The sequence below is a fragment of the Phoca vitulina genome, unplaced genomic scaffold, assembly GCF_004348235.1.
Source record: "Phoca vitulina isolate PV1807 unplaced genomic scaffold, GSC_HSeal_1.0 scaffold40, whole genome shotgun sequence".
NCBI classification, from domain to species: domain Eukaryota; kingdom Metazoa; phylum Chordata; class Mammalia; order Carnivora; family Phocidae; genus Phoca; species Phoca vitulina.
Genome location: NW_022589743.1, coordinates 18,707,741 through 18,732,597, shown reverse-complemented (window position 1 = coordinate 18,732,597; position 24,857 = coordinate 18,707,741). Strand labels below are relative to the sequence as shown.

Genomic DNA, 24,857 nt, shown 5'->3' with positions numbered 1-24,857 from the left:
CACTTCATTCAGGTCTCTGCTCAAAAGTCCCCTCTTTTAAGAAGACTTCCCTGACCACCCTCTCTATAATGCCTCCTTGTCTGTACTCTTCAATCTCCTACCTACTTTATTTTTCTTCACAGCACCTGTCACTACCGGAAAGTGACTTGTTTTCTTATTAACTGCCATCTCCACTGGAAGAGCAGATCCATGAGAGCAGGAACTTTGCCTAAATAGTTTTCACCGCTGCATTTTGGGGCACAGAAGAATGTATGGTTCCCAGGTGTTCAACACATTTCTGATGATCTCTTGGCCAACTGAGTAGACGTGGTAAGTGTGTGACTACATTCCTCTCATCCAAAAGAAGAAACTGGCTGAGAAGCTCTTCTTTATGGGCCTCTTTCCAAAGCATTCGTACTGGGTTTGAACTTGCTATCCTTTGTCTGGAGTTATTTCACCACATCTTTTCCACATTTTCTTGGACTGTGGAAAGGTTCTGTCCGCTGAGGATCTGTCAACACTAGATGCCACTCTGATATTAAGAGTGGTCTCTTAGTTGGAGGCAAAGACTCTACAGTGGGAATCTGCATGCGTAAAACGTTTATCTGGGCCAGAGGTTATCCAACACTCCACCCCCGAAGCCCCTGGCCTCCCCTGGGGACACTGGCAGGGGTGCCAGAAGGACGGCAGTAGTGAACAGAGAAACCACAGCAACCCAAGGGAAATCAAGGAAAGTCATATTAGTAGCAAGTCCCCGTCCTAAATTTATAGACTGTATAATCATAAATATATTATTTCATTCATTCATTATGATCGCACAGAACTAGAAAATTTGCCAGAAGTTCTTAAAATTGCCACATAAAAATAATCGTGCATATTACACAATAAAAGTTTAATGGAAAGATAATTAATAAAATTTCGATCCTACCTGTTATACAGGAGGCGCTTGAAATCTTGAAATAAAGTGTCTTTATTTTTGTCAATAAATCCAATGACTGAATAGCTAGTAGAGAAAAAAAAAAAAACCCACAGAAAACATGCATTATTCACCAAGCAAGAGCCACATTTAAGTTTTTCGACAAGTCTACAAGCCTTTCCACTGATAATTATGCCATCAATCATCTGTAGAGCTAATATTGTCCACTTTGTTCTGGTTAAAGAATATCAAATTTACCTACTAAATAGAGGGGAATGTTGTTTCTATTCCTCAAAAGGAGAACAAACATCAGTACCATCACTATGATTAAGACCGTCATTTTCTACCGGTTTACTGCTTACCTCAAGAAGATGACTCTTAAAAAGATAGCTGTGTTTATCATCCAGCACTCCTAAGATAAAAGCAAAACTGCAACATACAGGAACTAACAGTCTCTTCCGTAAGGAGGTCAAGTGACTTGCCTAAGGTTCTCTCAGTGTGTTCGGGGTGGGATAAAAGAATCCAAGAAGAACTGCAAAGGATGGTAAGATTTGGATAAGCAGAGGAGAAAGAGGAAGAGAGATCACACAGGGAAACAGATCAAATGAAGGGAGAGGAGCAGGCACATGCATGGAGTACAGAGAAAACAAGGAGGCCAGCATTCATGGTCTGGAGGAGGGAGAGAAGTGAGGTGAGGAGGCCAGCTACATTTGCAGTTGGGATGAAAGAGGGATGGGAGCTGCTCTGTTGCAGCCATGGCTGTGGACTCCAGGGGGAGCAAGTGCACTGCTGGGGGCACACAAGTGACGGAGGGTCAGAGTGACTAGGACAGAGGCTCAGAGGCCGTGCAAACAGGAACTCTAGATGCACCTGCTCCCGACAGCTCGACTTTCTTGCCTACTGTATTTTCTTCCTTGACAATCATCACATCGATGTAGATAATTCTCAGATGTCTTACCCTGACCCCTCACCGATGTGCCAGCCTCACATATTTAATTCTCTGAGAAGGTTCCTTCAGGCTGTGGTGCCCAGAGGAGCTTCAAGGTCACCAGGTCCCAAATTCCTTCCTTGCCTCCCACATCCTAGATTGGTTTCCTAAGACCTTCAAGTCACTTTTGACTGAAACCTTGAAGCCACCTGACTCTTAAACTTTTGTCTAACCTAGACCGTTCAAACTGCAAAGTCCTTATTTTGGCCTCTCAGACTCATTATGATTTGATCTCAATCTACTTTTCCAGGCATTTCCACTTCTCTAATGCTACAAAAAGGACACACTCCACTTAAATGGACCTAGTTACTATTTCCTGAATATTTCTAGCACCCTTCCCACTTCTCCCTTTAAAAATAATTCCTAGCATCTAAGGACTAGCATCAGCCTTCCTGGGCTTCTCACAGAAGTATTACATCATATAATTATTCTAAATTCTGGCAATACTGTTATTAGTTGTATGGTGATTATTTTAGAGCATCTTTTAAATGTAGTGATATATGCATGTAAGTGTGTATATATTATGTGTATGCACATTTCTGAGTAGAAATAAACACACACACACAACCATATAGGTATGTATGCGATCTTACATGGAAGGCTCTTTGTGGGAGGAGACCACACCTTGTAAAACATTGTGCACACAGCATATATGCAGTAAGAATCTAGAAAAGGATTGAAGGGCTGAAGGAGAGAAGGGGAAGTCTGAGGCACTGAATATCCCTCAGAAGGGTAAGTCAGCATTCTGGACTAGGAGTCTGGAAACCAGTTATTGGCTCAGCTACTCCATAAACTTGCTGTGTGGCCTTGGGTGAAAGTGTTATTACACACTCTCCTTAAGTTCTCTCCATTTATAAAACAAAGGGGCCAGGCTAGCAGGTCTCCAAGGCCTCTGACCAGCTCTGCTTTGATGTTTCCGAACTGAATGGAAGCATCCTGTAAGTGAGGCAGCCTTTTCAGCAGGAGTGTGTGCACACTGCTGCATCTCCCCTCTTCAATGTTCTGGAACCTGGGAATGGGACCAGAACAAGTGGAAAATGGTGCCATTCCAGCACTAATGGCTAGTTTGACAGACGGGGTGATCATCTCGAGCCATATTATCCTATGACTCAGAGTTTTAATTTAAATCAGGAGCAGCTATTAAAATTTCTTCAAATGTCTTTTCGGCATTTGTAGAGATGATCATTTGCCTTTTTGTTGTTGTTGTTGTTATGTAATCTCTTCCTGTAACGGGTTATGATGAAGAGAGCTCCTAATGTAAAAAATAAGGAGGAAGGAAAAGAGGAAACTAAAGAATAATCAGGTAAGAAGCAGTGTTCAGTGGACAAAGCATCCTAAGTGTAGCAGGCTGAAAAATGCGCTTCCCCGACCCGAAAGACATCCATGTCAAATTCCCCAGCCCCGGTGAGTGTGATCTTCTTATGACAAAAGGTGTGATTACATTAAGGATCTTGAGAGGAGAAGCTGATCCTGTATTACCCAGGTGGGCCCTAAATGCCACCACAATTGTAGTTTTAAGACAGAGGCCAGGGCTGCCTGCTGGCTCAGTTGGTCCGACTCTTGATCTCAGCTCAGGTCTTGATCTCAGGGTTGTGAGTTCAAGGCCTGCGCTGGGCTCCATGCTGGGTGTGGAGCCTACTTTAAAAAAAAAAAAAAGATCGAGGCAGAGGGAGTTTTAACACAGACACACCAAGGAGGAGGCAGCAGTGTGACCACATAGGCAGAGATAGGAGAGATGTAGCCACAAGCCAAGCAATGCCTGCAGCCACCAGAAGCTGACAAAGGAGAGGAACAGTCCTCCTCCAGCGTGTGGCCCTGAGCCACCTAAAGTTTGGACTTTTGGCCTCCAGAACTGGGAAGGCAAACATTTCTCTCATGTTAAGCCACCAATTTGTTATAGCAGCCCTAGGGGACTCAGATACTAAGGTAGTTATATTTTCTTATCAATTTCTACTTTTCTTATATTGGGACCAGAAAATGTGGCTTGTGAGAATTTTACTTTTTCAACTGACATTTGGAAAATAATATGGCAAAACTAGTTTCTGCTTATGTAGTTACCCAACTGCTTGTAGTTCTTCACAAGTGATGGTGGCTCTTGGCCCTTGGCTCTGGGCCCAGTTCTTCTGCTTGGAATGCCCTCCCTTCCCAATTCTTTCCCCTGACTAAGCCTCTTTTACTTTGATGACTCAGCTTAGATGTCACTTCCCACCAAAACCTCTCTACACTCCTCACCCTGGCATGATTATCCCTCCTCAGTGTTTCCATAAGGCCTCATGCATCTCTAGTTTGACCCCTACCATTCTTCGTTATAGTGACTTTTCATGTATCTGCTTGTGTCTACCACTGAACTGTTAGCTTCTTCAGAAAAAGGCCCATCTTATCCATCTTTCTCTCCTCGTTAACATTCTCCCATGATTTATTTATCCATCAGCTGATCTGACTGAATGCCAACTATGCCAGGGGCTGTGTGCATGGCCGCTGCCGTGTGTGTTCAAGAAAAGTTTGAAAAGCAAGGAATGAATGAAGCTAAACCAATATTTTTTTTAAGTGAGGAGATGAAACTATATTACCCTATGAAATGACTAAAAAACACAAATGAATAGGAAAACAGTTTTTATTTCCCCTGGTTCTATTTTCTGAAGTGAAGCTGCATGCAAGTCATCATGTTAGGTACCAAAGTAAGATACTCACACTACATCACCTGCGTAATGTCGAATTCGAAAATCTCGATCAAACTCCAGGATTTTGTCTGAGGCGCAGATCTAAGAAATCAATAAGGAGATGATTTTGAAAACAGATTATTTTCACTTTCCTAAAAATATACTCCAATGTCATGTAAGATGATGACAGCGTCACAAATCTTGATACCATTATGAATGAAACGGCCCTGTGTGGGGCTTATGTGGTAAAGCCTGCGAGCTTTCACCGGAAGTCCACACGGCTGGACTTCATTTCCCAGCCACCCTGGCAGCTGGATATGGCCAAGTGACCAGGTGCTCGACAGCTGACGGTGAGGAGAAAGGAAGTGTGTCTGTGTCCGGCCAAAGCTGGTAAGAAGTGGGTGACCCTCTCCTCCCACTAGCTGGATGCAGAGGACAGCAGCAAGGGGATGGACGAGCCGGAAGACGGAAGTCCGGGTCCCTGGGACAGGAACGGACTTCTGTTGTCTCTGACGCTGAAAGTCTGGCTGCTGCCCTAAGTGGCCCAGCCTACCCTGACTGATACAGTCTCTTTCTGCTCCAAGCTCCACTTACGGAGCACCACACCGAGGGCTTGCTGTCTGCTGGGCATGTACATCTCATGCAGTCCTCACAACTGAGATATAAAGTAAGTATTAGGAGCTCTCTTTTACATACAAGGAATCTAAGGGTCAGAGAGATCAGGTAATTGGCCCAAGTCCATAGCTCGTACGTGGTCGTTCTGGGAAGGATTCTTGGGACCAGATGTAATGTCTGCTCTCCTATTTACACAATGGCCTGGCTCACTTGTCTTCTCCTGAGCTGGGAGTCAAGTTCAGGGCTATCATTTCAAAGAAGGTCAACTTCCTGCAGCTATTTCTCACTGAAGAGGAATAGTTTATGGAAATGGTGGTGGTCTCCACAGTTTCCTGCAATTTTCCTTGTTACAGTAGTGCCCAGACTCCTTTGTCTGCCCTGTGAAGGATCACGCAGTATCCTACAGGTTCTAAAGCAGACATCTAAGAATCCATAAAGCACTGAGTGCAGTTACGCACAAAAACTTAAGTTGCACTGTTAGCTAACAAACAACCCCAACCAGGATGGTGGCTTCTGCATGATAACTGGACTAGTAAAGGAATAGTTAGTTTATTAATCAGAAAAGTGAACAATTACAGTAAATTAGAGTCAGACTTCCAAGGTTCAAATCTTGGCTCTACCATCTACTTGCTCTGTGTCCTTAAATAGTTATTTATCCTAGACAGTTGTTCTGAAGCTTAAATGAACCACAGAGATCAAAGCATATAACATACAGAGAGGTCTCCAAAAAATGGAATCCCTCTTTCCTCTTCTCTCTCTTGTTAACCATTTTACAAAACCCTTTCATTTATAAAACTCCTCGTGGAAAAGGACCCAGGAGATGCCCACGCTAATTGAATATTCTTACATTTGGATACTGCAAAGTCTCAAGTGATCTGAACACAGAAGGTTTTAGATTTTTCTTTACATTTTAAAAATAATAACTTTTGTATATCATTTAACTTTGTATGTTCACAATACTTTAAATAGTAATTTCGTGGTTTACTGGATCATTTGCCTATCTCTCCATGATAACTTTAATGTATAAGAAACCATTTAGCCCCTAAATAAATCCAAGGCAGAAACCTCTTATTTAACATGCCAGTAACTCGAGCTAATCTGCAACCAACAGCAAATGATAACACCTGGCGTAATATATAGGATAACAGCATTATTTAACAAAAAGATTCATAGTGATGAAAATATCCTGACAGCTTGGTTATTCCATTTCTTTCCTTCGTCGGGCAATAATCCCAGAAATTAACACACTTTAAAAGTCCCCATCTCAGGAGGGACTTCTTCCAGCATCACCCCCCCGCCCCACCTTGTCAGACAAGGGGTGGGCAGGTAGTGATGCTGGAAAAAAGAGCCACCTAGCTGGAGAGTCAGAGAAACCTGGGTTTCCACATTTAAAGAAAAAAAAAAAAAAGAAAGAAAGAAAATTCCTGGGGCGCCTGGGTAGCTCAGTCGGTTGGGCGTCCAATTCTTGATTTGAGACTGAGCCCAGCGCTGCGCTCTATGCTCAGCAGGGAGTCTGCTTGTCCCTCTCCTTCTGTTCCACCCCCCTGCCCACTCACGCATTCTCTCTCTCTCAAATAAATAAAATCTAAAAAAAAAAAGAATTCCTGTCTTCTCAGATAAATCATTATTTTGCAATTTCTTATCAAATCAGTGGCAACTGCTTAAAAGTACTATGTACAGTGGCTACCTCAAGAATGAAACTCTATTTCAAAATATTTGGTGGACAAATTTAAGTCAGGTGTATAAATGGCCAAGGTGAATCAAAATGAGGTGATTTATCATGAGATTCACAGTTATTTATTTAAATGAAGTGGAGCCCTGCATGTTTTAGTTTAAAATTCAATATTCCATAAGATGTATTTGGTATGATCGTGACCAAATTCAATTCAATTTTACAAACACTGATTATCTACCATTTGGTAGGCAAGATGTTAGGTGAGTCTCCAAAACCTGGGTTGGGATTATAAAGGACGTAGATAACCCATCCCTAGAAGACGGGACATCTGCCCATGTAATAATACCATCTTACAACAGATCACTCTAAATGGGGTAGGATGCTTCTAACTTGGCTCACTGCTCTGTCCCCAGCACCCAGAATTATGCCTGGGAAATGAGAGGCACTTATTAAGCACTTGTGTTATACATGGGAAATGACTGAAGAATACCTCTGACCAGAACCCTAATGTCAAAGGTCAGACCATAGTATCTGACAGCTGAGTGACTTGTAGTAGGGATCCAAGTCAATCCTCAGTAACAGACCAAGGAGCATCTCTTAGAAATAAACTGGCCTAAAATAAATATCAGCCAGTAGTCTATTTCTTGATGATTTGTGCTTTATCTATCTGTTCTGATTACATAATTTCAAAGGGGACAAAGTTAGAAAATAGACTTATTCGTGCTAAAAAAAATTGGCAGTGTGTCATAGATTTACATGAAAATATGGAGGAGCAGAAATGTTTGCTCCTTTCTTTATGGAAGTGACAGAGCATGGGGCCTGTTTCTCCTTCAGCTTATGGTTGCTGGACAAGCTGGTATTGTAGGGAACACCCAAGGATGATGGTGTGCCCCGCCTAGGGCAAATACTAATGACAAACATACTATATGCAAAGCACAGCACAAAGGTCTGACGACCACAACTGCCACCACTTATTACAGAAATGTGATCTGTTTAATAACATTTTTAGAATGTGGCAAATGGGGAGTTAAAAGGATACCCATTCGTTTAGGGGAATGAGTTTCCTTGTGATGGGGAGAATTACAGCTAGAACTTCTCTATTCTCAAGAAAGTCACATAGTCTCGGGCGCCAGGGTGGCTCAGTCGTTAAGCGTCTGCCTTCGGCTCAGGTCATGATCCCAGGGTCCTGGGATCGAGCCCTGCATTGGGCTCCCTGTTCCGCGGGAAGCCTGCTTCTCCCTCTCCTACTCCCCCTGCTTGTGTTCCTGCTCTCGCTATCTGTCAAATAAATAAATAAAATCCTTAAAAAAAAAAAAAAAGTCACATAGTCTGAAGAACTGTGGCAGAGGACACATACTACATTTTATAACCAATTACAGTAAAAAGTCAAGGACAAAAGCTGTTTTCAGTGCCAGAATTATCAGATGCAGGAGCAAAATTCTAGCACATGAACAAGGCCTCTGTACCTATTGGTTATAAATGACATCATGCTTTCTAAAATCATGTTCATTTTTCCTATTTCTAGCAAATTGAATAGTCTGGAGCTCCCTCTCCTGGATATTATGATTTTTATCCATCTTGTCATCTCATAAACCAAAGAGGCAGAATTTATTTCTAGCAGTAAGTCTCTTAATGGATGCTTATGGCCTTTCTTGCTTAGTTGAGTGGACATTCTTTTAACCCAACATTTAAGACCATTTAATTCTGTCAAACGATGGGGAAAACCTTACAGATCGAAAGGAGAGGAAGTTCTCATAAAACACATTACCTTTCGGCTGGAAAAATGGCCATGTTTGCCCAGTTTACTGTTAAGTGCTTCAAGGAACATTTCGTCAGTGACTTTGCCAACGTTCATGCAGGCATCGTCCAGGATTGCAATGATCCCCTTGTGCTGCTGCTCCACAAGGTCCACGATGATCTGATTGTTGAAGTAATCGATCTGCAGGACACAGCAGGGAGGCGGTTCCAGAGGGAACAGATGCCAGCACAGGCAAGACACTGATGCCTGCGTGTGTTTCAGGAGCTCAAGGAAAGTTATCTTGATGGGAAGTATGTCAAGAGCATTAATGAGGCCTAATGCTAAAAGGGCACCTGTTCTATCAGAGCTTTATTTTTTAGCTTCTTTGTTGACTTTATATCATGAAACACTTTGTGTTACGTGGGTGCAGCTCAAGGCAAAAATTGTAAAGGAGGCAGCGTTTCTCCCATCACTAACTTTTGTTTTAATCCCGCATCTAACCCCACTCCTTCATACTCTAAATCCCCCAATCTGTTTGCCATTTAATCACAAGACCCACACTCCATGAAGTACCAACAAATAACATTAAAGTATTATTCACTTCATAACTTGATGAGGTTAAGGTATCACACAGAACTCAAAAATTTCTAGTTCTATGGCCTTGGAGGACTAAAACCCAGAAGAGAGTCTTCTCCAGCTTTCCCCAAGTGAAAAAAATCACAGAGACGTCTAACAGACTTTTGATGTTTCTCTGGGAAAAATATAAAAAATTTAATTCTGAGATGAAAGTATCTGTAAAAGATAAGGATAAACTTTTTGTTTACTTTTGTGAGCTGAATAAAGTTCTAAATAACAGCTGGTTTTTTAGCAACTTCAATATACGCAAAGTTTATCCTAAATTCCTCGTCTATACCCATTGATTTGGATAGTGTGCAGCATCCATCCCAGCATGCACACTGGCCTCATGCAGGCTAGCTGTGTACCGCTTGAAGGTGGGCAGTCTATTATCACACAGTTTAGTTCTGTGTGTTGATGTGTCCCCCTCATTTAGGAGGTACCTAAACTTGAGTGTTGTCTCCATCATCTACTATAAGATCTATATGCTCATAATGGACTATTTCAGTCTCTCATGGGTTCTGCTCCATGCTATTTAAAGTCCAAGGACTCATGCCAGTTATCTGTCTATGGGTTTCAGCTCCTCCCCTCCTCTTCCAAGTTCTCTACCATATCCATGGACTGACGGTCTACAGACAAGGTGGCTTCTGCTTCCTTTTTTATACTTCACTGGTCTGTCTATATCAGTGAGTCTCAAGAGGATGACACCCCCCCCGCCAGGGTCATTTGGCATTGTCTGAACACATTTTTGAAGGTCATGACTACGTGACCAGTGGGAAGAGGCCACTACAACATCGTAAAATGCACAGGACAGCCCCACAACAAAGACTTATCTGGTCCAAAACATCAGTAGTACAGAGGTGGAGAAACCCTGGTCTAAATAGTACATTTGGGGTGGACACGTATTACATTTCCTAATTAGGGAGAAAAGTTCTCTCCATCTTTCGAAAAAATATCCTTACTCTTCTCAAAAAGCAGTAATTCTTATATTAAATATTAGCTGAAGTCTTAGACTTTGGGAGTATGGAATTAAAGATTAATTCTTTTGTCCCAGGGACAAAAGAATTAAGTCCTCTAAAGAACCAGTTGTACAACTAATGAGTCTTGGCTAAAGAGTTCAGTTTGTAAGTTTAAGGTTACTTCAAACATTGCTTCAAGTCGCGGCTTCCAAACCAGCTTTCTCCAGCAATCTCGATTCCCAGGAGGCTTCTTAAGAGACTACAGGGGGCAGGAGGAGATGTGATGAGATAGCTCAGGGGCAGAGAGGTCTGGGCCTCCCATTCCCATCCCAGATGGAGCAGCTGTGTGCCCAACAGTCCAGTTCTCAAAAGCTAAAAAATGACTTGTAAACTACTGCACCAAAAGCCTATAAAGGTGAGTTAATTAGGGAGACAACTAAGCCTTAGGAACCTCCTGACAGAAGTCCACATACCACCTATGAAACAGACTGGGAGAAAAACACTGATCCTGAAACCAGCCAAGACTCCAGATCTAACAACCAGGGGCATACACGGAACAGAGACAGTCTGGATGACACCTCGGGAATCCGATGAGCAAAATCCAGACTGTGGCAAGCTCAACAGAACAAATGACTCATCCTCTTCATCGGGAGATTGTGAGGAAATAAAAGAGATGGAGGAGAAAATCTATAGATACGCGAGCGTCCTATCAACCAACCACAATGTAAGAACCTTGCTTGGATCCAAATTCAAACAACTATAAAAACAGACCAAAAAAAACCCTGTAAGACGACTCAGGAAATGTGAACACGACTGGATATTTGATGATATTAAGGAATTACTGTTATATTTCTTAGGTGTAATAACGGTACTGTGGTCATGGTATTTGTAAAAGTCTTTATCTTTTAGAGAAGTACACGGGGCTATTTATAGGTGAAACAATATGATGTCTGAGATTCATCTGGGGGATCAGGTGGGTGGGTGGGTCAGTGGGTCCAGATGACACGAGACTGGCAATTCACTGATAACTGTCAGAGCTGGTGACAGGTACACGGAATTTATCATATCACGATCTCTGCTCTTATGTTTGCTTGAAATTTTCCATAATAAAAAACATTTTTAAAAATCAATCACTATGTTCAGAAGTTGAGTTTTTTAAAGGAAATAATCGCCCAGAATAGAGATTCTAATTTGGAAGGACCTGGCATGTAGTCGGTATAGTAACAATTACCTGCGACCTAGCCTTTTGTCCCCTCTAGGACATGTATTTCTTGGTTTATTTTGCTAAAGATTTTTGCATTTTTAGGGTTTTTTGCATTTTTAGGGTTGCTCCTTTTTCAGATGTTTGGGATAGCCTACTGCAGTTGTTGACTTTCCTCCTTATCAACTATGCCTGTGGAATTTGATATCCTGATTTTTAAAGGACATTTTTGACCAGTATCTCTGAATCACCTCTGAATAACAAGTTTTATGATTAAATTTGCTATAAAAAATCTAAGCTTCAGTTGTAATTGTGTATTAAATTGTATAACAGATCCATTCTAAGAAGGCTGCATCTAAAGTTAATTGAATTACATCTTAAATGTGCTACGAGAGTTTAGTTTAAATCAAAATGATAGGTAATTCTACTACAAAGTAATAATACAACTTTTGGTTCATTTGTAAAACAGTAAAATTTACACTAATATACTTGAAAAAAATTTTTTATGGTATTGTGAGGTTTAACACATGCTGGAAGGCAAAGATGCAATTTGAGGCAGGACAGCTACTAATTATACCACTGTCTCCCTTTCTGAATGAGAGGAGAGAGAAAGTAGGAAGGTGGGAAGAAATATAAAAGTAATTTACATACAGTATATCAAAGAAGCTTTTTACTACTATGTCAGATATTAAAAAAAATACTGACTTTATTGTGTGTTCTATTCGGCAGGAGGATAAACACAGTTTTATAAACACAGAAATGTGTGGAAACTCAGAAGTTTTTGCATTTCTCAAGTCTGTCCTCAAAATTGTTTAAAAATACAAATTTAAAAGAAAACATTACTAGGTCTCAACCTGTCACAAGCAGGAGGTCAAATGGTAAGGAACAAGAGAGCCAACCAAGTCATGCTTTTCAGCAGTGGTGTCTGGGGCTTGCGCCCCAGGGCAGTCCCACTTTCTGGCCCGCCCTCCTCAGACCTTTGACAACTGTCAGTGTTCATAAAGGGCCATGAGAAGGTGATAACAGGTATGACACAAAGGATAGCAGACGGAAGTAAACGTGAATGTTTTCACGCCTGAGTTTTGGAGAATGTAAACCATAATAACCGAAGATGATAACAGTGCCACTTAGACTGCAAAGTAGAGGAGGAAAAAAGAAAAAGGAGAAATAAGAGGAGAAAGAGGACGGCAAGAGAATAAACTAAATTTGGAAGCAAAGCCCAATCGACTTAAGGCAAAAGTTACCACTCCGAGTAACCTCCGCCAGGTGCTAAACTCTACTAGACAGATACGAGCCAGATAACCCAGGTGGCATTAGCAATCAAGTGTGAGGGCTGTAACTCAGCATTTCTGGGCACCAACAAGGCAGTCCGTCAAATGAGAGACATTCCACCCATCAGCCCTGAAGATGACTTGTAATTACGTATCCCCAAAAGGAAAGACAATGTTCGGATGTTTCGTGGGCCCGAGAAAACTGCAACAGAACAGCTAACATGAAAAGATCTGACAGTGTCGACGCTACGTGCAACCCGGGAAGCTACTTTCCACAGGCGCGCACTCACGTGCTCCCAGGGGATGCCCTCCCGCTGGTACTCCTCCTGTTCTTGCTTCAGAACCAGCTGAATGAAGAGCTGCTGCAGTTTCTCGTTGCAGTAGTTGATGCAGAACTGTTCAAAGCTGCGAGAAAAGGAATCAGGTAGGTTCAGAGAGACGAAAAGATAAACACTATAGAGTTTTGAGCATCTTATTCCAGTTTACCTGTTGTTGTCAAAGATTTCAAAGCCATAGATATCCAAGACACCGATAACGGTGTTTTTCCCATGGACTGTGGTGTCATAGTTCTTGACCTCAATAATATCATTGATGCGAGTAACAATCCAACCAAAAAGGCGTTCGTATATTGCCTGTGAGGAGAACAACATCATTCATTCTTACCCATTTGGGATGGCGTCTTCTGTTTAGATCTGTGATAAGTTTTAAATTCTTAGGTACTTTCTCCTTAACACTTAACATAGCTGTTATTACTCTAAACAGAAAAATTAGAAATGTAGATCATCTGTTAAAAAAAACCAAACTACATGATGTAGGTAACACTCCAGTAAATGGTTTGGATTTTTTAGAATTATTATCGGTCACTATGGTATTCCAACACCACTCCCAGGTATGTTTCTGTGCTCAGCTCTATCAATAATGTGCCTTCTCCCTCATAGAAGTCGCTTCATTACTTGATTGTGAATTTCATCAAATATTAAAAAGTGGGGAACCAACAAGTTAATATCTATGTTCCAGTAAAGTTCTATGGATTCTAAAAATACAAATATTGATTTATAATGCTACATAAATATCGGAGCCAAAGACCACAGTTTGAAATTCTTAGAAAGTCAAACGCACATCCAACACCCAAGGATACGCAGAGCCAGAAGCACATGGACAAAGGCACCACACACTCACACGCACTCACATCCTGATACAAGGACACTCTATGGTACCAAGTCTTTAGCACACACATGGTTAGCAACTCCCTCCATCCACCCCTCTCTCCACCTGCACTTATGCACACGCACTGCCTCCTTTCTTTGCCTCCCTTTTACTCTTCGATCCAGTCCAGTCTTTGATTACCTCCCCCCGCTCCACTGAAATGGCTCATCAAAGACCCCAAGCACCTCAGTGTAGACACTTTCTTGTGCCTCTATATAGACGTCTTACTCAGACACTCAGCGTCACTCCATATGGTTTCCCACCTTGTTCTTCTTGAACTTTTTCCCCTCTGGGATTTGTGACACCACACCTCCTTAATTTTCCTCCAATTTCACTGACTGCTCCTTCTGGGTGACCTTAGGTAAGATCTCCTCCACCTGACCTCTAAAAGGTGGAGGTCCTCTGATCCTCTTCTCTTCACTCTCTAACACCTTATGAGTCAACTCATTCGATGTTAAACAGTAGTAATATAATACTACTCCCAAATCTATTACTCCAACGCAGACCTCTCCTCTGAGCGCCAGACTCATGTGCTTGACAGCCAACCCGACAATATTCCTAGAGGCCTCACAGCCATCTCAAACATATGTGCTGTCAGGACTCTTGATCTTCCCACCTCGAAAAACTGTTCCTACCTTACTTCTAAGCATGAACAAAGGGCTCCAGAAATGTAGGAATTTATTCATTCAACAAATATTAGCTGACTGCTTACTCTGGGCAGGTTACTGGAGATACAGTACTAAAGCAAACATAAACACAGTCTCAGTCTCCAAAAGCACAGGGAGTAGGATGAAGGAAAAACCACAGACACAGACACACACACACACGCACACACACACACACACACACACACACACACTCTGAAGGTGAGGTGCGTGGCATCGGAGGATAATTTAACCTGTTCGGAACTCACAAGAGGCCGGGAAGGCATCCCTGAGAAAGTGGGCTGAGACCAGAAGGATGACTAAGAGCTGACGAGGCAAGAGGGGGAGAGAAAAGGGATCCAAGCAGAGGCGACAGCCTGTGCAGAGGCCCTGTGGCTGGAAGGAGAAAGGGATAGAGACAACCTGCAAGGCCCGAGAGAACACTAAGGTGCTGGAATGAAGGAAGGAAACTGGAGCATGGTGTGGAATGAGGCAGGAGATGCAGGCTAGAGCCAGACCACGCTAGGAGCGATCCTTGATTTTATCGTTCCCCAAACGGGCTGTGGATTTTACATCTCAAACACAGCCCGTCTCAAATCATCCTCTTTTCCCCATTTCTACGCTACCTGCCGTCACCTTTGTTGGATACTGAAATATCCCCATAACAGTCTCCCTACTTCCATCCCCACCCACAGAAGATTCACCATACTGAGCGATCGCTTTAAAAATGCAGACTCGCTGTCATTGCCTCTGCTTAGAATCCTCCACTCTTCACTGCACTTGGATAAATCCAAATTCCTCTCAAGACTAAAAACCAAGCCTGGGACTTAGAAGAGTCAAAATGGAATATGCGCCCATCTAATCAACCAGCAACAAAGAAAAAGAAAACAAGGAAATGTAAACTTGGGAACATAATACATTTGCCACCCAGATAACAGACCAAGGGTTAAAGTGATCAGCTTTTACAAACAGGCAACAAAACAGCGAGCGGCCCTGAGGAAAATGTACAAAGGACACACCAGGCGATTCCCAGAGTGGATTTAAATACCTTACAAGCATACAGAAAGATGCTCAAATCCACTGGCAAGGAAAATGCAAGTAACCACGAGGTACTCCCCTATACCCATAAAGTCAGTCCATTTAAAGTTTAAAATCAGCGTGTCCTTTGATGTGGTGAGCTCATTCCTGGGAGTCTGTCCAGTGGGAATAAGAGCACTGGTGTGTAGGGACACACGCACAGGATATGACAGCATTCTTTCTCGTGGCAGAAAAAGGAAACAGGTGAATGACTTAAGGGGAGGATGGTTACTAACTCATGGCACCATCCCCACACAGACACCAAACACAAGGGATGTGAACTCCCTCAGCTGACCTGAGTCAGTCTTCATCAAACACTGGTGGGAAAAGCAAAATGGAGGGCGGTGAGAGGGCCCGTGCAGGCGTCATTAGCTTCCCAGTTAGTTGGATTCACTCTCCTCAGAACGCTTCCTGAGAGTGATGCTCACAGTCAGGGCGTTTTATTGAGACTGTGATGGTCCAAGAGCACCATTCTGGGTTCTCAAAGCCTGAGCCCACTTTCATGGAACGTCTGGATGCATCCTCATGGAAGTTCACTGAAACTGCATCCCCAGGCTGAAACAATGTCAGTTAGAAATCCCACCTTAGCAAGGGCATCCCTGCCGTAGCTAGCTTCCTGCTCCGTGTGCTGCTTGTCGATGATGTCGCGCCCTGTGGCCACTGTCCGGTAGAGAAGGGCCTTCTCGACCACGTCCGTCTTGGTGGAGAGCAATTCTGCTATGATAGATACGACCTTGCCATTTTCAATGAGAGGCGTGTCACCATCCACCACAAATTTTAAATTTCCCTACACCAGAGAGAAAAAAACAAGACGCCATTTCCAGCAAGATTCTGAAACATTATGTCAGGGATATATTTGCCAATTAAAGATAAAATTCAAAGTGACCTTGTTTGTAGCACTGATTTTCTTAAATACATTACACATATATAAAAAACTAGTGCTTCATCCATCTTTCCTCTCTTCTCTAGACACTGATCTGTCTCCTAATTTTCAGTATTTGTTTTTGACGGAGAGAGGTTTTACATTTTTTTGTAGTCGAATCTACGAATCTTTTGCTTTGGGGTTTCTTTTACTTTGGTGTCATACTTAGACCATTCCCACTCCAAAGATTTTATAAATATTCAATATTTTCTTTGAATACACAGCTTTCCCCCTTACATTTAAGCTTTTAACTCAGAATTTATGTTGCTAAGTGGTGCAAAGAATCTAACTTTATTTTTTCAGATGGTCAGTTAGTTGCTCCAATACCATTTACTGAATGGCAGAGCTTTTCCTCCTGATTTGAAATGTCACCTTTAGGGGAGCCTGGGTGGCTCAGTTGGTTGAGCATCTGCCTTCGGCTCAGGTCAGGATCCCGGGGTCCTGGGATCGAGCCCTGTGTCAGGCTCCCTGCTCAGCGGGGAGTCTGTTTCTCCCTTTCCCTTTGCCCCTCGCCCCAATCATGCTCTCTTTCTCTCTCTTTCAAATAAATAAATGAAATCTTAAAAAAAAATCTGAAATGTCACCGTTACTATATATTAAATTCCCCCAAGTTTCTGAGTCTATTTATATTTTACTTGTTCAATAAGCAATAAATACTTATCAACCCTCTACCAACTGTCCAGCACATCAACCAATCTGTTGATTAATCTGATGATATATCTGAGCAACAAGTTTTAAAGTACTTTTACTTTACTATCATTTTAAATCTGGCAGAATTAGTCATGTATCCTCTCCTCTTTCCCCCCTACCCTACTACTCTTCTTTAGTACATTTTATTTGATCTTCTTACATGTTTATTGGTCCAGGTAAATTCTAGAGCCATTACGTCAACTTAAAAAATAAAATTCCTGTTTGGATTCTGAAGGATATTGTTGCACTTTATTTATAAACTGGTTGAAAGAACGAGACAATTTATAATGTTCAAGTCTTCCTAGTTAGGAACATTTACTTATGATAACATTTATATTGCCCTATGATATTTTTCATATAGGTCCCACCCATTTCATTAAGAGTTAAATCTTGCCACATTAAAGTGAAAGGTAAGTTTTATCCCAGATTTGAATTCATGGTGTCACTCATTTTTTCTAAGCTTACATGTTCACTATATTTTCAATGTCTATAATTATATACACAGGAATGAGAGAAATCTGACAGATGGCCCTTGACCTGAGTTTGCTGTGGTGTAGTGCAGCTTGACTGGACCATGGGTTGACCATCTTGTCTACCCAGTTGGCCACCATGAATTGGCTGCACCTTCGGGCCGGTTGTACCACCCCTTTAGGGCTCATTTCCCAACCTGAAAAATGAGTTGGTCAGGATTCTAATTCTGATAATTTATGATTCTACGCTTCAAGTGCTACTGGAAATGTATTCTGTTCAAAAGATTTTAGCTTTTACCATTGGTGGTCATATCATTACTGAATTCTTTTATCCTCAGAATGAAACAGTTCAAAATCTGACATACCAGTAAGACAATGAATTAAAGCTAAGTTTCAAAACCTACAGTGGCTTCGAAAATCCCTCATATTATAAAATGATGGAGAGAACCACAGATACAGTAATTGCTTCAAAACGTAAGAGAAATTTTCTTTATATAAATTAGTTTTTAAATCTACAGGGAAAAAGCAAAATCTTCTGAAAGAGCATCCTGTCTCCACAGGGAGGCAATATATTCTGAAAGGTGTCCCTACTCACCAAGTGAAGAATGGCTGCCAGAATCTTATACACTGTTTGAGTCTCCTCAGGTTTGAAGCCAATTACTTTCATGGCATCAGCTACTACTTTGAATTCTGCAGCGTCGTTGATAGAAGACTGGGAATGAAAATGGAAAACTTAAGTCACTGACATTTCATACGGGCATTAAAATCTAACAATTATGAGACTACATTCAAGTTTAGCCAAGGTCTTGATGCTTTTGTAGTAAGTCACTGAGTACCCAGAGAAAATAAAATTATTTCAAGAGTAGAAATATCACTCAGCACACAAAATATCCATTTGTGTGTGAGAGCCACCATCACATAAAATAGGCGTGACATACTTTTCTGGAATCTTCAATGAGGGAGCAAGTCCTGAGCTGCTTCACAGAAGCTGACTGCCCCTCTGTGATGAGTGAAGAAAACATGGGATGTGAATCACAAATGGAAATACTGACCATGGGAGCTTCTCGAAGACACACGCCTGACTATTGTTGCTTATGGCTTTTTGTTTCACAATTAGTCTTGTAAAGTCTGGGAATAATACTCCCTTCTCTTGGATGGTCAGGCTTTTTACTTCACAGGTGAGGAAAAGAAGGCCCCCCTCCCCCAAAGCAGAGTGGGCTGCCTCAATCATTCAGCAAGCTATTAGGTATTCTGGGACTACAACCACTTTTCACAAACATTTGGTGTATCAGATCTTCTAACTGGTTCGAGGGGGCTGCTATAGACTGAATGTTTGTATCCCCCTAAAATTCATATGTTGAAATCCTGATATCCCCCTGCCCCCAAAAGGTGATGGAATTAGGAGGTAGGGCCTTTGGGAGGTAATTAGGTCATGAGGGTGGAGCCCTCAATAAATGGGATTAGTGCCATTGTAAGAGGCCCTAGATTCCTCATCCCTTCTGCCCTGTGAGGACATACAGAAGGCTCCACCTATAAACCAGGAAGAAGGCCCTCACCAAATCTGCAGGTGCCTTAATCTTTGACTCCCCAGCCTCTAGAATAGTGAAAAATGAACATTTGTTGTATATAAGCCACCCAATTTATGGTATTTTTGTTGTAGTAGCCCAACTGGAACAATCAAAGATAAATCGCCAGCCTCAAGGAGCTATAGCCATCAGGTTGGAAATACCAACACGTGAACAGAAATTTACAGTGAAGCAATGGTAACGGCCTATCTCAAGCAAGTTTTCCCAGAGCAGCAGCTGCAGAGGGCCTGACTGATCTTTTCCTCGGTGCATTTCTCCTCTGGCAGGGACACAGAGGACCTGGCCTGACGCTCATCTTTTGAGGAGGCACATGGGAAGGGGTCCTCTGTGCCTGATGAGTACCTGTTCCTCTAGTATCCAGGACATGACAAGGCAAGTCCCTCCACCTACCTGGTTCTTTGACCTTGGGCAAGATACTTAACCTCCTCGAGTCTCAGTTTCCTCATGGGTAAGATGGGCACAACAATACAGGGTTGTTGTGAAAATTGGGTGAGAATTATGTAAAGCACTTCCCTAGTTCCTAGCACATAAAAAGCACTAGACAAGTATCAGATAGAACTATTATTATAAACTGCAACTGTGCTGAAATTGCATAAAAACTAGACAGAAAGTCTAAATGTCCTACTGTGGGGAACTATTGGCTGCTAGAACACTGATTTGTTCACCCCTCTCCAAGTATACTTGTCCTTCAGGACTGGTCTCCCCCGCAGCCTCAGGAGGCAAATCTTCATGGGCAGAAACTATCATGGTGATCTTACTCCCATTACCAAGGGACTGACCAGCCATGGGCTTGTGATGTTGTTCTGGTCAATAAGACATGAGGTTTCCCTAGCTACAAAGGGACATGAGCCAGGATCATATCCTCTGCCTATGACTTCTGGAACTGCAGCTGCCATTTTGGGGCCATGAGGAAAATCAGCCTAAGCACACAAGTCAAATCCAGTGAGGATGGGAGAGTTTTAAGTTGGAGAAACAAACAACATCTGGGTCCCTACCAACACTGTGATGGCGTTAAATTAACCAACTCTGGAACTGTCCCATCTCAGGGCTTCTCTGAGTTACATGAGATAATTAAAATTTCTTATTGTTTTGGAAGACTTTCATTTGGTTTTATCTTCCCCTTCAACCCAAAGTATCTTAATTGTACACTGGTTCCTATATTTTTAGGATAGTTAAGTAAAATTGTGATACACAGTATAATACTTTATAGTTATTAAAATCATTCTATTAACATATTTAATTGTTAACGGGAAGATATTAATAAATATATTATCATTTAATAAAAGCAAATTTATTTCATCAGAGTTTATTGCATGATTTCATTTATAAATATGTATACATAGAGACACCTGGCTGGCTCAGTCAGAGCAGCATGTGACTCTTGATCTCCGGTTCATGAGTTTGAGCCCCACAGTGGGTGTAGAGATTACTTAAAAATAAAATCTTAAAAAAAATAAAATAAATTTTCATACCATCATCAATAACTATCTCTGGAAGGTAAGCTTTAGTATATTTTTTCTTTTCTTCTGGTACATCTTTATTTAGGTTTTGACTATGATCACACATTATGTCTTTTTTTTTGTAAGAGAGAAAAACAAAGGAGGCAGGGAGAAAGAAATGGGAACTGGATGAAAGAAAACCAAAGTTACATTTAGCTTCAGGCAAAGGCTAAATGTTCATTTAATACTTGCTTTCTGTGGCAGTGCTACATGATCGGGCCAAAAGTAATTTGGTCAGTAAGACAATTTGATTAAAGAGGAACATTTCTGGTCATTGGCTTTTTAAGTGCTGGTTTCACAATCCCTTCTGCATCTCTGAGCACTGTTGGCCTACTCTCAGAAAGCTCAAGTGCTGCCCTCTATTGTCTTGTTTTCAATTAATTTTCACCCAGACATCCTACTCTGAGATGACTGTAAAAGTAAAACAAAACAAAACAAAAAAAACCCATGCAACTTGCATGTCAAACAATGGAAAATTAATCGGGAAAGCCTAAATATCATTTATTTCTATGCACGGCAATAAAAATACAGCTAATCAGGTAATGCATGTATAATTCGCTTTAGACGAATAATAGAAATAAAAAAGGAAACACCTCCCACATCTTAGATCCTTTTCCTTTCTTTCCTTTTACAAATTCTTTTATTTCTCCCCTGACTACAAAAGCAATGCATTTTTTTTATTACAAAACAAATTTAAAACATGGAAAAGTACAAGAACACAGATACCTGTAATCTCAGCCATCCAGAATCAGTAATTAAAACCTTCCCTCCATATCTTATTTTATGTATTTATGTACCTTGCTCTGACAAAGTAGGATAATATTGTAATTACCAGTTTATAGTCTACCATCAACAGACTACTATATTATTAGGATGAGCTGTAAAGTGACTAGCAGAACACTAATTAGAAATAAAAGAGCAGAAAAGCATCTGCATATGGGAATGCAAAATGCCCACATGCAAGTGAAGGGAAAAAAAACTGAAAATTTGAAGGCTGAATAGAAATGCTCCAGGGTCACAAAACTATTTCCAGGATATGTCAAAATCAGTACTTGAAAAAGTAGTGAATGGAGGAGATCTTTGATACTCATTTTCAACCAGGGTGCTTTTAAAGTTCCTTCTGTCTTCCCAACTTGCCTGTGGCCAAACCATATGGCATCCTCCTCTGAGGTGGATTTCCTAGTCATATCAATATTTTTACAGTGTCAAAAGGAATAGGATTAAAAATTGAAAAAAACCCACAAGATCACAAGAGAGAAACTTCATTCCCGTCAGATGGCAATGAAACAAAGAAATGGTTATTAAGTGAAGTTGTTGAAGTGAAGTTGCAGTCAGTCTCTGTCCCTGAGAATTTAAAAACCAGAATGAAAGAAAAGAGTCACTCATTTGCTTAAAGGCAGCAGGCTGGACCAGAGAATTACTTAATGTCCCCTCGGGTTTTTTGTCTGATTCTGTATCTCAGAGAGGAAGCCCTTACCTTTAATTGAGCGCCTACATGGATATAGTTGTAGGATGACAGGGATTTCTGGAGATGTAGAGAGCATAGCATCTGCTCTGAACCTCCCTGAAGTAGCTGAAAAAATATTTAATTAGAAATAAATTGGCAAAATACACGCTGAACCAAGTACATCAAACATTATAACAATGGCAATCTTGCTTTTACTATGGTCATTTGTTAAACAGGAGCTTATGCATTGTGGTGGTCACTTGCGTAGTGGCCTCATTATCGAGACAAGATAGAGTTGTGTTTCAGAATTCAGAAAAAGTCAATATTGCCGTGGAAGTAAGAGGTATCAGCAGGCAGTCACATGCTGAATCACACTGGAAACAAATAGCCTTTCCTCGTCAATCTCTGTCAGGAAAGGAACACCACTGGATACCCACGACTGAAGGGTTGAACAAAGACAAATTTTAACACATTCATCCAAGGAGGAAAAACACTGGGAAGAGCTTATGGGTTCTAGACATGAAAAGAACTCTTTTATATTCAGTAGAAAAACAGTTTAAGGAAAACATGGTGAATTGTCAACAAAAACACGAATACAATATGGATGGGTAGCCCTTATTTATAGAACATACCTTTGGAAGGCACTACGTTTAAATTTTCTACATTAAACTGTATGCTTTGTTTTACTTAAAAGGTATAATTATCAGATTTTCGAAAGTGATCTTTTAAAACTAAATATACCAGAACTTGTATATACAAATGAGCACTGTCTGTTAAAGCAGTTACCTAGAAAAGATTAAACCCGGCTGAATTGTATTCAACTTATGCTGACACTGCTCATCCCCTGCAGAGACGGTCTCCATATGGAAATCAATCTTACTGATTTATAGTTTTACTTTTAAAAAATCCCAAACAGCATTGCTTCATTTGATCACCCACTTAATTTCTTAGCACTGGTTCATGTTACTTGGGGCTTTAAAAATTTTAATTATGTATCATACTTGTTCTCTGAGCACAGACTTGTTAACAGAAAGGCTACTTTAAAAGATTCTGCCTTTGACTCTAAAAGCATTCTCAAAAGAGGTATCAATTTTTTTTCTAAGCAATCACAGCTTTGATGGGATAAAGATGACAATTCTCCCTTGAATTCATAATTGTTTTAAGTAATCATATTGCTTTATAGCCACCATGAGCAAAATAAACTGGAGCTGTATTCCTGTCTCTGGGCTCCCAAATATGGGAAAAACAGCTTCAATTCAAAGTAAAACACAATTAATTTAACATATCCAGAATTTACCATTTCAAAAACTTTTACAGATATTAAACTGTTCTCTACATTGCCAAAAAATGGAGGTGATGCTCAACCAAGGCAGTCAAGTCATCTGGTGGGTTAACCACCTGCTAGCTCTTTATAATAATCATGCTCATCATATATCTGAAGCAGCATGTGGGCTACGGTGTGTGCACGCATGTACACGTGTGTAATGTGTCCTGGGCCAATGGAGGCAAAGGAGGCACAGGACAGGGGAGAGTCCCAACATAAAATATTCATTCCCGGTACAACTGGGTCAATGATGGATTACCTGCACAGCAGCGGAGACTAACCTGATAAAAAGAATGAAAGCTTCTTTCTCCTGGCTGTTGCACAATCACTCGAGACTAAAAAAAAAAACAAAACACCACATTAAATCATTAATCCGAGAATGCACCCCGAAAACAAAGTGCAAGCCAAGTTCTCAGGAAATCGCCTATCAATAGCGCATTTAAATGTCCTGAAGACCCCATGGATTACCCACCTAAAACTAGGCCTCCTCTGTGGGGTTTTCTGTGCAACTTTTAATATTCTTTTTACTGCTTAAAACAGAATTCCCTAAACTTTATGAAAATGAAGCTTTTTTTTTTTTTTTAACCTGGAGCCTAAAGATGGGATTTTTAGGGGGAAGAGGATTGGACGTGGGAGAACAGGAAAGGATGTTCAGGGTCCCCAGGGTCTACTGGCATTTCAAAGAGCAATGCCTTATGTCCTGCAGGAAAATCAGTTGAGCAAGACCAGTCTATGGAGGCCCCTGCCTTAGATGGCCCCCGAAAGCCTGCTGTGAGAGGTCTCACAGTGTACGTTCATTCGGAGGGGTCCTTCTGAGGGACTCTGCACGTAAAGTGAAGCCACGAAACACTTTGGAAGAAGACTGATAACACCAGGCATTTCCAGTCCTTTTGTAACTGACACTGATAAAAACCCTTATTTCCTTAATGGTCTGACATCGATTTAACAAACAAAAATAGATTTTGCTGTGTTACACTGTCATAAAGGACGCTATGAACACACAGAAACCAGAAGAAAATGAGATTCAGGTTCATTAAAATAAATACACATGGAAGTATCAAGTCAGTGTGTTGTATACCTTAAATGTGCGTGGTGTCAAATGTCAATTATATCTCACTTAAAAAAAGAGAGTTGTACGGGCATAATTCTGTGAAAAGAGCGTCATTTCAGGGAATGGGTGGGCTGGCTTTTCTGCGATGCGTTCAGGACAACAGCAGGAAAACATATGGGCAATGGTGATGTGTCAGAAGAGTAGAACTGATTAGTCCTAGATTGTGTTTTGGTCAAATCTTACCCAGAAGTTGGCACGCATTCACATCCACTCCCACTCCTGGCCACACACACACACCTAAATCCTTATCTACGAAGCCCAAAC

At 41.2% G+C, this 24,857-nt stretch overlaps 1 protein-coding gene across 1 annotated transcript in view; it reads right to left on the bottom strand.

The window, feature by feature from the left end:
• The window catches only part of MYO1D (myosin ID), a 354,208-nt gene that overhangs the window by 232,736 nt on the left and 96,615 nt on the right, over positions 1-24,857 (bottom strand). Inside the window, exons 5-13 of the mRNA XM_032429253.1 lie at positions 23,764-23,817; positions 22,189-22,284; positions 18,222-18,338; positions 16,128-16,331; positions 13,104-13,249; positions 12,908-13,022; positions 8,602-8,772; positions 4,575-4,645; positions 908-982 (exon numbers count right to left, since the gene is read on the bottom strand). Coding sequence (XP_032285144.1) covers positions 908-982; positions 4,575-4,645; positions 8,602-8,772; positions 12,908-13,022; positions 13,104-13,249; positions 16,128-16,331; positions 18,222-18,338; positions 22,189-22,284; positions 23,764-23,817 — 1,049 coding nt within the window. The remainder of the gene's footprint in view (positions 1-907; positions 983-4,574; positions 4,646-8,601; positions 8,773-12,907; positions 13,023-13,103; positions 13,250-16,127; positions 16,332-18,221; positions 18,339-22,188; positions 22,285-23,763; positions 23,818-24,857) is intronic.